The sequence below is a fragment of the Solanum pennellii genome, chromosome 3 (genome assembly GCF_001406875.1).
Source record: "Solanum pennellii chromosome 3, SPENNV200".
NCBI classification, from domain to species: Eukaryota; Viridiplantae; Streptophyta; class Magnoliopsida; order Solanales; family Solanaceae; genus Solanum; species Solanum pennellii.
The window spans coordinates 7,073,147-7,090,295 of record NC_028639.1 but is presented as its reverse complement, the minus strand read 5'-3'; the positions used below and the strand labels follow the sequence as shown (position 1 = coordinate 7,090,295).

The window sequence follows — 17,149 nt, the reverse complement described above, 5'->3', positions numbered from 1 at the left end:
CCTCCTCTTTCACTTCTTAATTCATTTTCTTTATCAATCTTATTTCTTCTTCTTTTTTTTACTAATGCTTCTTTTTTGGGGATTTTATTCAATGCTCCTCAGGTGATTCAACAAAAATGAATGAGAAACGAATCAAATCCGATGAGCCACGTTTGAGTTTGTCTTTGAAAACTCCATTTGAATCAGTTAATAAAATTCCAAGTCTTGAAGAAGCTCTGAATTCAGAACTAGAACATGGTCAAGTAGATCCCAATATGAACATGAAGAAGTTGAGAAGGTATACACATCTATTTTTATTGAAGCTACTTAAAAATGTGAATTTCTGATGAAACATTCTTATGAAATCTTGATTTGTAGAACAATATCAAATCGATTGTCTGCTCAAAGGTCTAGGATGAGGAAGACTGAATACATTGATTTGTTGAAAAAAGAGGCCAAAGATCTTGAGGTAATAAAATTCTTAGATGAAAACTTTTTATTAGAATATTTTTTGATTCATTATTTGATTTTTTTCTTGGATGGTTTTATTAAAATTCAATGTGCACACAAATATATTTCGACAATTCTAACATATAAAAAATTAAGCAAATGTAACATTAATAGATCTAATTATATCAATTGTTACTCAAATCCATTTATGTATAATAATTTTAATTTACTTGTGCAGGAAAGGATAGCTTTTTTGGGACGGAAAATAGAATATGACAAAGATAACAACAAGAAGCTGCAGCTTGAGAATCAAATGTTGCAATTACAATTGGATAACATCACTAACAAATCTAATTTACTCGCTGGTATATAAATATATATATATTTTTTCCCACAAAAATATTTATTTTTTTACTTGACATTTATGTAGGAACAATTAATAATATAAAAACTATTCACAAAATAACTATAATTTAAAAAACATATTAATATAGTGATTAATATGTAAAATAATAGTACATAAATGTTCTCATAATGTGACACTGAAATTGACTTTATTCACCTTGATTGTAGTGCAAAATGAAGAGCTGGAAGCTGAGTTGAAGAGGCTTAAGGAACCTACAGAGGATGAGGAAGATGAAGAGTATATGGACATAGACCAGTATCTCAACTTTGACAACATGAACTTTTCCCCATCCAGGAATGACGGCATATGAAAATGTTAGGCCAAAATTGAGTGTCAACAAATATCATCTTTGTTAAATCATTTCTTTTCTTTGAGGTAGTGTTGAGTTTGAGTTTGGGTTTGGGGTGGGGGGGGGTGGGGGGTTGACGAGTGTTGAAGTTATGAATTTTCATAATGCATTTTTCATTATTAGATTCGAAAACAATATTGTGTACTTGGTGATCTGTATGGATCTTTTAACTCCGAGTATTATATTAAACTGAGTTTAATTTATGTTTAATGAATCATTTCTTAAATATCATGTGATTAAGGTCATACTTCATGCAATTCTTCGTAGTAAATCTGAGAAGGTATTGTGATGTTACTTCTTAACATGATTTCAAGATGTTACTAGTACATCTTGGCGTGTTCAGTTCTAGGCTTCTAGTTGGCAATGATAAAGATTTTGTTGAAGAAACTTTCTCAGAGAGGTTCTCTATGTTGGGATATTGATTTATTAGTGGAGATCCAATCTCTTGAAGATTGTGTGAAGAAGGTAGAGTAAATTATTTTTTCAGCAATTCAGGCCAATGGGGAAGTATCGTTCCTAATTTCTTACCATAATTAAAAAATCCTAAACAAAAAGCACAGTCTCCATATTTGGCTAGTCTTTTTCTTATAGGAAAATGATTATAATGAAATGTGCTATCATTATTCAAAAGTCATCTCACCCTTTATGGAAACCTAATTTTTTTTTAAATGCACAGTCAAATTAAATAAGGATGACACGAAGTAAGCTCAAAACTTTGAATTTGATTCAGGATGATGTCACTCCACCATAGCAGGAATTTTACCACTCACTATAGTGGTTGCTAGGCCGTTATGATGAGACTAAAACCTAGCAACTACAAATTTTATGATTTGGCTCCTCCTCTTCAGTTGTAAAAGATGTGAGGGTTACTCCAAAAATCCTCCTAGGATGGTCCAAGCTTGGGGATAACCGAGAGGGAGGATTCCAGCGCAAATAACGGGCATGCATTTTCACTATCACGGTGTTCCGGTAGAGGGATTGGGCCTCTATGGTGAGGTAAATCATTATAAATGGAGAAAATTCCTCAAGATTTCTTATTATTATGCAAGAACATTTTGGGGTAGAGAAGGTGACTTAAGGTAATTTTCACTATTTTCATCTGGAATCTTCGAAAATATAAGTAATTTATTTCCCAGCTTGTTACTTTGATTCATGTACCTTAGAATTGATAGTTGTTATCCTAGGGGAGATTCGGGCTTAAATCAAATGATTTGTTAATTATCTTTTAAGTGTTAAGGTCAATTCTTTAGTGTGAAATGGTTTAGGATATGAATTAAGGTCGCTAGAATCCCCTAGGAAAAAGTTGAGTTGAAAGTTTCCTTATCAATCCAGTTTTGATATAAGATTTTACTTAGATCAATTTCAAATAATAATATCTCTCTGCACATAATGAATTAGGTGAACAATCAAGTTAAAGTCTATGAGTCTTTTTTTCAACTCTACCAAGTTTGCCCCATTTTGAGTTCTACATAAAATGTTATGCCCGTTTTAGTGAAGCCTTGTCAAACAATCAAAGTTCTATTGATGGAAACTACAGACAATGGAATGTTCCACGAATAATAGATCCTTCCGTGAAGACTTGCTACACGTTTTCTCCAGCAACTTCCTGCATGCATTTCAGGGTTATTGTAGTCCTTTTCCAAGTTTTTTTACCCTATTCCAAGTCGCTTTTGAGTGTATTAACTCATTATATCATCCAAGTACCTAGTTTTCCTCTCAAAATCATCAATTCAACTATTCAAGTATCTATAAAGTCTCTTAAAACTCACCTTGGGTTCCTCTCCTCCGTCAAGAACCCTCAAACATTCAAATCAAAATTCCAAGCTACAAAGGAAGACTTTCCATCCAAGGTTTTTTCCAAGTTCTTCTGCTCTAAGAACTTCATAAAAGAGTTTATGTTTTCAAGATCAAGCCCCAAGCACAAAGATTTCCTCCAAGGAAACTAATGTGGTTCATCAAACTCAAGATAAATGATATTTCCACTAAAGTTGTTAGTCTAATAGCTTAATAATCAAGTATGTAACACTATCATAGTATTTGACTACTTCATACTTACACCCTACATAAGTTTGATTCAATGAGATTTTACATAATTATCTAAGATTACTGCAACACGATTGAGTAATAAAAGATAATTTTTTAAAAAAGTTTTATGAATGTGAAACTTTTTCTAGGTATTTGACAGTTAAGTTCAAAATCAATGAATATGATATCTGACTATTGTAAAAAATACATCAATGACGTTCATGCTCGTGAGTCGTGACAAATAAAAAATAAAGCAACAAAAGCAATTTCGAAGTCAAAATTGTATAAAAAATGATAGATATTCTAAACTATATACCTTAATTAGATACATAAATACAAACACCAAAATGAAAAATGTATCTACCATCTATAAAATTCAAAGTTTATCTTTTTCAATGTAAAAGTGGTATATTTGGAAATACTTAGTTCCCTTATGTTCTTTCTCAATCGTGAATAGAGCTCTTCTCAACACTAATCTTTGTTTTATCATAAAATTAGTGTAAGACCATTGTTGGTGTTACGATCCAAAAATAGACGTTATGACACTCTTCTTATCCCACCAAGACAAGTCAACCTAAATTTCAACATTACAATCAAATGCAAAAATTTAATAATCAACTCAAAAATACCCCTAAAATCTGGTTGTCACGTGTACAAGCCTTTAAAGTATTACAATTAATTCAAAATAAAACACAAGTCTCAAATGACCTTGTTTCTAGAATAGAACAAGATGATACATAGTAGTAAGAAGGTATGCTGAGATGATATACAACTACCTTACAAATCCCCAATAAGCCTCAGAAAAATATGAGAATATGTCACAAAGTTCTGGGCTAATAACCTAAAAAAATTGTAGAATAAAGGGGTGAGTACCAAACCACACGATACTCAACAAGTAAACCTCTAAACACAAGTTAAGGAGATCGAATATGGGTACTCCTTACATCCCAACCGAACCTCAACAACTACAACCTGCATAAAATTAGCCCAACCTAACAGTTCACAATTTATAAACACATATCTCAACAACAATATTCTAACAATCACATATTCCCAACAACAAGCTCAATATTCATCAATTAAAATCTCCACAACTATAACCTGCATAAAACCAGCCCAACAGAACGATTCATAATTCACATAGCACAAAGCTCAGCAATAACACTCTAACAATTACATGTCCTCAGCAACAAGCTCAATATTCATCAATCAAAGTTCCAAAGTAAGGCACTCAGAAGATCAGCAAAACAAAATGTCAAGTTCACTAATGATAAATATGTGCAATGTAATTGAATGCAATGTCAAGTATAAGGATGCATGTCTGACCTTGTGATACACACCCGTTGTCTCTAAGTCCGGGACTCACGGGGGACATATCTGTCCATGCATTTATTAAAATGCGCGATACGAGCCTCCATAAATCGCAGCATGTAATACGTCTCTTGAAATGGTACATCCTCTTTAATTTCTTATTCTTTCTTAGTTCACATAACACTTGTCAAAACCATGTCTTAGAACAATGCAAATGACATGTTCACACAAATAATGAGGAGATGACAATTTTCATAACATTGCACAATTCATAATAACATAATCATGATACACTATTAACAATGATTCAACAAGCCGTTCAACCATTCTCAGCATATCACACACAAATAATTAATCACATTACCTTTTATCACCCATTTTTCATCATTAGAATTAATCAACATGGACAAGTCAACCCATCACTAAGTCCCATTACTCCCCAACACACACCACAAGGAAATACACGAATTTCATACACTTAACAAGGGTATAGGAATCTACTTGCCTAAAATAGTCGAACAAACACTCCAAGACTTGAGTCTTCCCTTTTTCGTTGGACTTCCAACTCAAATCAATCTATTCACATTAGTAATCGCAATAAAATTTCGAATATAACAAAACTCAAATTGCTATAGCTCTATCCTAGACCCAATAACTCACCAAGAAAATTCACTCCAACCTGTAACCAAGTTCCTACTCTTGATGCCATTTAATATTCAACTCTCATATATCTCAAATTCAAGCTTGGGGTGATATTCAGAATTTTCAAAAATGACCTTCTGGGTCAATACAGTTGGTTACAAAAGATTCTCAACAATAACTGAGTAAAAATCTTGAAATTTTCTCTTAAACTCATTTTAGTTTTGAATGTGCATTAAGACAGTTGAATAAGATATGCCGGAAGTTTCAAAGGTAAATGGAGCCTATAGGAGTTACAAGGAAAGGAAACATGGGCACAACTTATAGAAACATGCGCAATATGAAACAAAAAAATGAATCAGCCTACAAACCTCGGCATACTATTGGCGGAGGGTGCCAAACCCTGAACTTCAAAAGTCAGGCCTTGGTGCACTACTAGCGCGATGCCCCAAGGCCTGAACTTCAGAAGTTAGGCCTTGGAGCTATCATGGTGCGCCACCACATGCCTTTTCCCAGCACCCCGATGAATTTTCAAGCTTAAAATAGTGACCCAACTTAGTTTAGAATGGAGAAATTTCTCCTAAATTCTTCTTGATTCTCAAACTTAACACAAATGCATGAGAACTTTCATACAATTCCTCTAGAAACATAACTTTATCAACTCAATAGGGTTCATATGATACTAAGCATGAACAACACAATAATATTCACAAAACAAAAGAATCAAAAAGCCTTAATTGTTAAAGAATTGAACTCAATATCAAGAACTACGACTGGATCTTTTAGATGTAACAATTTATTGACTAAATTGAGATGTTGGATGTGAGGACGAACAATTCCAACACTGTGAGAGCCTTAGATATTTGGAAGGAACAAAGGTTCTTGGCGAAATAAACATAATAGACCCTTAATTGGGTGAAGAAAAATGTGTCTAGGCTTAGAAGAGAAGGAAAAGCCCAAACTATCCGTCTAAAAAAGATTGAGGTGCCTTAAAAGAGAGGCTTCACCAAAACGGACATAACATTTTACTCTGAACTTCAAATTTAGCAAACACGACAACATTAGAAAGAGAACTCAAAGACCTTTAATTTGATAGGTCACAGGCCACATAATTCTTTGTTTACTAAGAGATATGATCGTTTGAATTTGACTCAAAATTTAAAACCGCTGGCTGACTTGCACGAACCCCTCTTTAGCCCTTTTCATAGTCGGAGGTGTTACACTATATACATAATATATAAACGTAAAATAACTTATAAATTAAACATAAAATTATTAAATCAAATTTTAGAAAACATATGAAATATGCTAATTAATTAATAAGAAATAAATTGGTAATATGTATATATGAAAATGAAATTTTAGTCTTGAGAAAAATATTTTTTTTGTTTATGCTTTTTTCAAAAAAGATTTTTTTAAAAGTTTTTTTCCTACAACAGAAAAGTTGCTTCTACTTCCATTTAAAAACACTTTTAGTGATTTGTCAAACACTTATTTTTTTAAAAAAATGTATTTTTTCTCAAAATAAGTGTTTCGGGCCTCCCAACAACAATGTCGAATAGGCTCTAAAGTAAAAAAGTGAATTTTTGGTTAAAAATGTCCCTCAAATATACTCTAAATTTAATTAACATCTTTTTACTACCATAGTGAGCAAAAAACATCCTGTAACTATCCTGAAAAATGGCCAGATTCACCCTTCCATTTTTTTCTTGATAGCAACTAACGGTTAAATTCATTTTCATTCATGTAAATGAAGCTAGAACTAACTATGGATAAACATGTGACGTTTTTCACATATTAAAGTTGCAGTTCTTCTCATATCAATATGATGAAAAATGCATACTAAAATATTTATAAGAAGTTCACATAGGTTGGATCTTAAGAAGTGAAAAGCATCACATAAATTGAAAAAGAAAAAGTATATTTTTATGTAATAACTAAATATGCAATTTTTATATTTAAAATTACAGTAACTAGTATTTATCAAATTTCCACCAAATATATATATATAAAATAAATAGACTACCTTCATAATTCGAATTCCCCCATTGTCTAGAAAATAAGAGAAAATTATACATTTTTTCTTATAATATTCCGTCGCTTATCTGATCTTTATAACTATAAAATATAGGGCGAAAACTAGTTTACTCGAAATATTTTGCTCACTTTTTATGGGAACATCCTGGCTACTATTGTGAAGTTGAGAATGAAAACCTCTCTTCCTAGCTCATTTAATTTAGTTAGGACTGTCCATTATTACTATAAGCTAAGAGAAGAATGGGAGCAAACAAATGGGGGATTTGTGGGTTGATCAACTGTTAGTTTTTAAAAATAATTGAGGAGGTTTTTCTGTTCATTGTGATAGTGTAAGGATGTGGTTTAAATATAACAGTATGGTTGAAGGATGTTTTTAGCCCAACAAACCTAAAAACATTTTTAGTACTTTTCAGTCTTAGTAAACACAACTAAAAACTAAAAAAAAAACGTAAAAGTTAAATCACTTCCAATAAGTCAATTCAAACACACTCTCAGAGCGCTTCAGTTAGATAAAATACTAATATTCTGAATATTTATGTGCTGGCCAAGTTATTAGTGTAAGTCTGTCTGAAATCTCATTAATGCAACGGGGCTAGTGAAAATTGAAATCCGTAGGATTCTATGAGGTATTAACTCAATATAGTAAGATCGGTGAAACTGGTACTATAATACTCACGACCCGACATTCCGAGTCATGATGACACTTACTATAACACACCAGTAGGTAAGTCAACCCGTACCAAAAGACGACAAATAATGAGTATAAGGTAGAACTAACTAAAAAATAACACTAATAATAAGAAAAGATAGAAATGGAAGCAAACTAAAGACTGTATATAATAAAATGCTTCCCAGAATTTGGAATTCACAAGGACATGTTGTCTAATATGAACAAATACAAGTCATAAAAGTGGACCACAACAAGCAGCCTAATAAACAAAAGACTAGTTAACGCAAGTACAAAAGGAGACATGATGATCCGAACTCTAAGTGCTTACCCTCGTCTCCGTTATCCAAAAGCTACAAAAGATGACACGAATGATCATCGTTGTAGGTGGTCCTAAGATCTCATAACGAAAAAGATGTAGAGTGTAACATGGGTACCAAAAAATATGCAATAGACATCATAGGCCGACAAGTGCACAAAATAGCCAAGACTACAAAAATGAAGAGTAACCCAAATCTGAATCTTCAAACATTTGTCGGCTCCCAACCCCAGTTATTAACATAACCGAAAAGCAGTCAATTCTCATCCCAGATAGAAATACTGTCAATCTAAGCCACCCAACAAGACAACCCACTCCTAGATATGTAAGCCGTCCAACTAGCAAGAGTGACTCGGGGGAGTGTCGATTCCATAGAGGATCTCAAGTAGGCTCGAAGCCACCGTGGATCGAAGTCCACTCGTAAATGATCACAAAAAAGATCAAATCCTTAAATACACCAATTTCGAGAAAGGCAAAACCTCTGGTAACATATTGGCGTGGTGGAAATGGGGAGAGAAGATAGAGACAGCTAACAAACTGGGAAAGAGCCTAAACTGAGGCTCATACTATCATACCTAAGTCTATTCCATTATACAAGAACCTAGTTTCGACTGCTATAGTCGTGTATCACCCTCTATAGCGGCTTCTACTGGACAAAAACTAGGAAGTCTCCCGAACAGAGCCTATTTTACAACATACATTTGAGCCTTAACGTCCTAAACTAACCCTTTCACACCAAGTTCGATGTCAGGATTTCTATTTACCTGAATTGACTTCTAATCCGTTCTCTGAATTTCCTTATACCACATGTCACTCAGATTTTGTCCAAGCCTAGCCTAACCTAAATTTCTTAACTCATCAAACCAAAAGTTTTATCCTTTGTTTTCTTTCAATAATAACTCATTCATAACGATCATGAGGGTCATTACAATACAAATTTGATTGTTCTATTTTATTTTGTTTCCTTGAGTGAATCGGGGTTGTTTGTAATCATATGGGATATGCTACATACAATTGTTATGTCGTGATTGGTGACTAAGAGTCGTGTTGTATTGCAGACTTGGGTTGTTGTGTGTTATCTTGTCTCTACTATGCTTTAGTTATTTTTTTAGATACGTATATTTGGAGCAAGACATGATACTAGCAGTACACTGTGGATTTGTATATTAATACAATACTTGCTCTTTCTTTGTTCATTACATGACATATTTAGGCGGCTGCTATGTGACCTGAATGGTGAATATCCCATGCTATTTGTACCCAATGTTAAGTTACTTTGTATGTGATTCCATAGATTTGTCTTACTTTTCTACTCCATATTCCCGACTTGGACTTTCTTGTATTTTTTATATTTCATCTCCATATTCTAGATTAGTGATGTTTTGGTGCACAATCTTAGGTTCTAGGGTTTAAATCTATAATTGTTTTATGATAATAGATTTTTGCTATGAAACTTGATTTTATCTATAAGAACTATTACTTCTAGTTGTATTATTGTGTGTGTTAGTTAGTGATTGATTCTCCCATGGGGATTTAGTGTGGGTATCACTCACGACGGGTGAGGCTTGTGACATGTTTAAGTTTAAACTACATTATTTGACATGCTTGCATCCATACCATATATACTAGTTCTACCTATAATTTCAAACAATTATGTATCTTATCACTAACTAACAATTTTCTATCATATATTGAGGAAGGTACACCTAAATACACATTTGTTTGCTGCTAGACACTCTAAAATAGGAGAGAGGCAAGAGAGAAGGGGAGGAAGGTGAGTGAGATGGGGAGGGAGATAGTCATTTAAAACAATTACATGCGAATCAAAGTAAATACACACTAGTTACACATATGTGCTGCGATTCATATGTATATGTCTAGATACAGAGGAGAGTGGTGAGTTAGATTTATTATATGTCCAGATACATGCAAACCTACTTGGATACATATATCTAGAACAAATCACACCTAATTTTGACTTAATATATTTCAAGATATATGTATCCGGACACACCAAAATCTGGTCATATTTACAATATTGTAAATTAGAATGTACTAAGTAATAACCTCAAACTAGTGAAATTTATGTAAATTTGCCTATATATTTACATATATAGCAAATAATAAATTTAATTACCTTTATACAAAATATTTTAATTATATAAATCTAGTTTACAAGATTTTATACTTTCCAAGTGAAAAAAAAAATCATTTTCCCATCTCTATATAAAGATATCTAGTTATGCCTTAAAATCACAAAAAATCAGAAGAAGCATTCTTCAACTAGAGGTATACATACATTTGTTCTTTCACTTCTTAATTCATTTTCTTTATCAATTTTCTTTCATTTTTTTTACTAACGTTTCCTTTTTGGGGATTTTTATTCAATGCTCCTTAGGTGATTCAACAAAAATGAATGAGAAACGAAACAAATCTGATGAGCCTAATTTGAGTTTGTCTTTGAAAACTCCAATTGAATATGAATCAATTAATAACATTCCAACTCTGGAAGAAGCTGTGAATTTGGAGCTTAAAAATGGTCAAGTAGACCCCAATGTTAACATGAAGAAGTTAAGAAGGTATACACCCACGTCTATTTTTATTGAAGCTACTTAAAAAATGTGAATTTCTGATGAAAATTCTTATGGAATCGCGACTTGTAGAACAATATCGAATCGATTGTCTGCTCAAAGGACTAGGATGAGGAAGATTGAATACACAGATGGGTTGAAAAAAGAGGCCAAAAATCTTGAGGTAATAAAATTTAGATGAAATTTTTTTATTAGAATATTTTTGATTCATTATTTGATATTTTTCTTGGATGATTTTATTAAAATTCAATTGCGTGCACAAATATATTTACACATAGTGTGCATCCAATCTTATGATTAAAATGACGTTGTTTCAAAAATTCATTTGTTTTTTTTAACAACCATCACACTATATTAATGCATAAAAAGGTTCAAAGAGTTAAAGGATGCAATTGCATCACTTACAATCCATCTAGGGAAAGTAGAAAGCTAAATTACTTTGTGTACTAACAAAATAGAAAATTTTGCTAAAGTATGTGCGACCAAATTCCAAGACCTTGGAATATGCATCACATTAACCACTTCAAAGTACTTCATAAGGTTCCAAATATCTTCACAAGTAGTCTCTACATCCCATGAGACTATAGTTCTTTGTAGTACCATATCCACCACATTTTTTGCGTCTGATAAGATTTGCAACTTTGTCCATCCCTTTTCTCTAGAATTCTCCATCGCCATACGAACTGCAATGGCTTCAGCAGTGATGACTTCCCCAACGTATTAAATCGGGGTGCCAAAGGCATAAAGGAGGTTACCATAGTTATCTATAGCCGCCACGCCAATGCTTGCAATCTTTTTTTCCTTATGTACACTAGCATCTGCAAACACAACAATACAATCTTGTGCCATAGTTCAATTTCTATCATCATTACAAGCAGTTATAACTCTTGGGAGAGATGGAGGGATAAAATTGCTTTTCATGCTCAAGAAAATCAAAAAGAGCTTTGTTAACAATATCCTTAGGGTCAACAATTTCTCCATTGAAACTCTTTGTGTTTCTAGCCTTCCAAATTTGCCACATAATAGAAATACTTAATTTAATCATCTCTATAGAGTCAGGATAATTTTTAACATTTGTAAAAGGATCATTCCACCGACCAGCAAAATTCACAATATATTCTAAGCTAGGCCAATTAATGTGGCAAATTTTCCAAACCAATTGAGCACTGGGACACCTAAACAAAATGTGGGTCAGTCTCCTAGAAATTATGTGGTTGACCAGTAAAACATTCAAAATGCATTTTCGAATAAAGTGTTTATACTTGTTTTTAATGTTCATAGACCATAAAAACTTCCAGAGTTCTTTTGAGAAAGATTGATTACTAGATTGGTCTCTCTCATTACTCACTTGTTCACACCTGATCATTTCCCTCGCTAAGTGGTATCCTAATTTAACCTCATACTTCGCAGACTTGGTATGGTGCCAAATAACCTTATAGGAAGAGCCTGTGGTTGAAATAGGTATAGAAACTATTGTATGGATATCATTTGGGCAGAAATACTTTTGAAGATCATCCAATTTCCATGTATGGGTATTTTCCTCTTTAAGATCTTTCACTCTCAACTCGACATCTATTTGATCAAGCATCTGACTAGGTTTGAATCCACTAGAGTTAGGAATTCAAGGATCTTTCCACTCTTTAATACAATCTCCAGAGCCTCCCCTCCATCTAATGCCCTTTTGTAAGAGATCTCTACCCCAAATAATGCTTTTCCATATCAAGAACTATTAGATGAACAAGTGGCATTAAGGAAGGAAGTACGTGAAAAATATTTGCTTTTGAGGATTCCAAAAAGTAAAGACTCTTCTTCGGTTAAAATTCTCCAAGAAAGCTTTGCCAACAATGCTTTGATTAAACAACTTTAAATCTCTAAATCCCTATTCCCCCTTTAAACTTAGCTAAACATAGATTCTCATTTTTTCAATGTGCATCTTTCTTTTATCCTTATCATGCCCCCACCAAAAATTAGAGAAGATAGTTGTAATCTCTTTACATAAGGAATCCAGAATTTTAAAACATGATAGCGCATAAGATGGAATTGCAGATAATACAGATTTAAGCATCACTTCTTTTTTTGCTGGACTTAGGAAGTTATTTTTCCATCCTTTTATTTTGGATTTCATCTTATCTTTAATAAACTCTAGCATTTTTTTCTTAGATCTTCCAACTACCGCAGGCAACCCAGATATAATGATAAGTTATTCCATTGTAGTTGTCCTAACACTTCATTAATACTATCTTTATCAATATCAGAACAATTTTTACTAAAGAAATAATTCATTTAGTGAAGTTTACCTTTTGTCTCGAACACTTCTCATAAGTTTTTAACATTTTAGAGATTTTTTGAGCGTTTTTGATAGTCGCCTTACAAAAGATAAATGAGTCATCAGCGAAAAATAAGTGATTAATTGTAGGACCTCCTCTATTTAAGCTTAACCCTTGTATATCCCCACATAATTCCGCTTGATTTAAGAGTCTAGAGGGACCTTCAACACATAAGAGGAAAAGATATGGAGAAAGTGGATCTCCTTAATCCTCTAGTAGGTTTCACTCCTCCCACTATGTCCCCATTAATATTTAAATTTATACGTTGGAGTGATGATGCATTGCATAATCCAATTAATAAAAGTTTCATGGAAACCCATTTTAGCAAGTAATTTTTGAATATAAATCCACTAAACTCGATCGTAAGCTTTAGCCATATCTAGCTTAAGGGCCATGTATTTTTGTTTTACACGTCTTTTATTTTTAAGAAGATGCATGAACTCATGCGCTAGGATAACATTATCTACTATTTATCGTTTTTCAATAAAAACATATTGATTTGGAGAGATAATATTGGGTAGGTAGACTTTCAGTCTCTTAACAATAATTTTAGCAATAACTTTGTACGTTGTAGAGCATAAACTTATGGGTTGAAATTGACTCACATCACTAGGATTTTTCACTTCAGGGATCAAAGTTATAAGAGTTTGGTTCCAAGAAGGTAGAAGATATCATAAACTAAAAAAGCTTTTTACAGCTTCACAAATATCAACGGAGATAATATTCCAATACCTTTGAAAGAAGAAGGGTGTCATTCCATCCACTCCTGGAGCTTTTAATGGATCATATAAAAAAAATGCTTGTTTAATTTCCTCGTTTATTATTCCTCTAGTAAGCATATCATTAACCGAATTATCTACTAAGGTAGGAAGTATATTAAGAACGTGATCAAAATCCGTAGGTCGGAAGTAGTGAATAAATTTTTATAAAATCTTTCTACCTTTATTAAAATATCCCTATGATCAGAAAGCCAACTTCCATCATCTAAAATAAGCCCCTTAATATTGTTATACTTACGCCTTTGAATCATTTTCATTTGAAAAAAAGAAGTGCTCTTATCGCCTTCCTGAAGCCATAAGGCTCTAGATTTTTGTTTCCAATAGGCTTCTTCATCCTTATACGCCTATCATAATTCTTTGCGAAGCAATCTTAATTTATTAAGATCAAAATTACTTGGGTCGTTCTTTAAATCATCGATTCTACTTTTAATCCCTTGAATTTTTTTCTTAGAATTTTCACTACCCCCTCGAAGCCAAACTAATGAAGAAGTTCGACAATTCTTTAGTTTAAAAATTATTTTGGATTATTGAGACCCTCCACCAAAGCTATTCCATGATCGATCAATAATCATGTTTACCTCTTCCTTGTCACTCCAACGCTTATCAAAATAGAACCTTCTATTTTTTTCCCTAAAATTAACTTGTGTATTCAATAACAAAGCACTATGATCAGAAGCCTTTGTTTCTATGTGCATTATATTTGCAAGGCTGAAATCTAATCTCCAACCCGGAGAGCTTATGATTCTATCCATTCTCTCTTGAATTATACAATCATTTTCTCTAAAGCACCACCAAGTGCATGGTTTTCTAGTGAAGCCTAAATCTATAGCTCCTATATTCCGTAATATGCTTTTAAAATCTCGAAAGGAAGAGATCTCCCTTAATATACCTCCCAATTTTTCAGAATTATCTATGATATCATTAAAATCCCCTGCCATTACCCATAGTAAACCCCACATAGTTGATCTATACAACAGTTCTTGTATTTGAGTTCTACGAATAACTTTATCAGTACTTAAATAAACAAAGATATGCCAATATTTATAATCATCTACCAAGTCATGAATGTATGTTTCAATATAAAAAGATGTTGAATTAGATTGACATACCTGAATATCGCCATTCCAAAATAAGCATAATCCTCCTGCTAGTCCAACCGGATCCACCGTTATAGTGTGTGTCATATGCAGTTGTCTTTGAATTCTCACTACCATTGTTTCTCGATTCTTTGTTTCACTTAAAAAGATCATATTCGGGGAGTGGAGACGCATTGTCTCCTTCGGAAAGGGAACTGTCAAGGACTCTCCAAAGCCTCGACAATTCCACACCAAAGTCTTCATTGTGAAGAGGGAAGCCATTTAGGGTTGCCTTCCCGATCCACCACATTGTTTTGATTCTTAAAACTTTTGTTGTTCAGCTGATTATCATCACCTTTACGTTTACCCCCCAAAATTTGATTGCACCCATCAGTAACCAACACATCAAATAAATTATTCTCTAGATCAATTGTTTCCATTTCCTTGTGACCATCTGCAATCTTTTTCCCTCTAGCCATATGCTTCAGATTCGTCCTATTTCCAGCTACTTTATTAGTACAATTCTGTTTAGCAATAACATTTTACAAAGTTGGATCATTAGCTATTTTGTTGTCCCTATTATGGAAGATGTATCCTTACACATTTTTTGTGCAGTAGAGAATATCTGCTGAGTTTTAGTGTCTAATTTTGCAGCCTCCTCTTGCATCATTTGGTTAGTAACATTCGGATCTTGTAGTCTTGCTTCTGCCTCTGTTTGTTTATTGAACTATCTTTCGATATCATCATGATCAAACGTATCTCCCAAGTCCATCTTTGGTAACCAATAATATTCTCGTGCTTCTCTGCCTCCTCAAAAACTCATTTGTTAAATGTTTAAGTACACATTTTCATTTTTTACATGTGACCCTAAATTAAATTAAACTCTAGGCTAATTGTACCAATTACAACAACATACCCATATATATACACACAAAAAATCAAAATGAGGTATAAAATATATATACGCATGCAGATCACAATTCTATCTTTGTAAGGTGCAGAGGTTGTTTTGAACACTAGATTATGGATATCTAATAATAGGTAATTTCCTTCAATATCAACAGGTTTGTATTTCCTTCAATATCAACAAGTTCGTTGTCTCACTGTAATTACTAGCGCTTAAAAAATATTTTGTATATTTACTTGTGCAGGAAACAATAGCTTTTGTGGGAAGAAAAATAGAAAATGAGAAAGAGAACAAAAAGAAGTTGCAACTGGAGAATCAAATATTGCAAGTACAATTGGATAGCATCACTAACAAGTCTAATTTACTCGCTGGTATATATATATTTCGTTCCCCAAAAAAATATTTATTTTTTTACTTTACATTTATGCAAGAACAATTAATAATATAAAAACTATTCATGAAATAACTATAATAAGAACATATTATATAGTGATTAATACGTAAATAATAGTATATAAATGTTCTGATGACGTAATATTGAAATTGACATTATTCACCCCGATTGCAGTGCAAAATGAAGAGTTGAAAGCTGAGTTGAAGAGGCTTAAGGAACCTACAAAGGCTGTGGAAGATGAAGAGTATATGGACATGGACCAGTATCTCAACGTTGACAACATGAACTTTTCCCCATCCAAGAATGACGGCATATAAAATTGTTAGGCAAAAAATTGGGTGTCAACAAATATTATCTTTGTTAAATCATTTCTTTTCTTTAAGTTAGTGTTGGGTTTGGGGGGGGGGGGTTGACCAGTGTTGAAGTTATAAATTTTCATAATGCATATTTCATTATTAGATTATCGAAGAAAATGTTGTGTACTTGGTGATCTATATGGTCTTTTAACTCCTAGTATTATTTTAATATGAGTTTAAGTTATGGTTAATATATTTCTTAAATATCATCTGATTAAGTTCACTTAATACTACATGCATTTCTTCGTAGTAAATTTGAGAAGGTATTGTGATGTTACTTCTAAGCACGATTTAAAGATATTACTACTACATCTTGGCGTATTTAGTTCTAGGCTTCTAGGCGCAAGCGAATTGGCATGGATGGAGATTTCATTGAAGAAACCTTTTCAGAGAGGTTCTCTATGTTGGGACATAGATTTATTGGAGGAGATTTAATCTTTTGAAGATTATGTGAAGAAGGTGGAATAAATTTATTTTTCCAGAAATTCATGCCAATGGGGAGTATTGTTGCGTATTTACCCTAATTTCTTACCATAA

At 32.9% G+C, this 17,149-nt stretch overlaps 2 protein-coding genes across 2 annotated transcripts; both read left to right on the top strand.

Annotated features, from left to right (window-relative positions):
* The first annotated feature begins 116 nt into the window (after positions 1-116).
* Positions 117-1,145, top strand: LOC107014271 (transcription factor HY5-like). Its single transcript, XM_015214129.2, has 4 exons — positions 117-277; positions 358-448; positions 668-794; positions 1,003-1,145. The coding sequence occupies exons 1-4, from the start codon at positions 117-119 to the stop codon at positions 1,143-1,145; spliced, it is 522 nt and encodes a 173-aa protein (XP_015069615.2).
* Positions 1,146-10,594: 9,449 nt separating this feature from the next.
* LOC107014270 (basic leucine zipper 34-like) lies at positions 10,595-16,573 on the top strand. The gene is made up of 4 exons (XM_015214128.2): positions 10,595-10,761; positions 10,846-10,936; positions 16,107-16,233; positions 16,431-16,573. Exons 1-4 carry the CDS (start codon positions 10,595-10,597, stop codon positions 16,571-16,573), a joined length of 528 nt encoding a protein of 175 aa, XP_015069614.2.
* Positions 16,574-17,149: the final 576 nt, after the last annotated feature.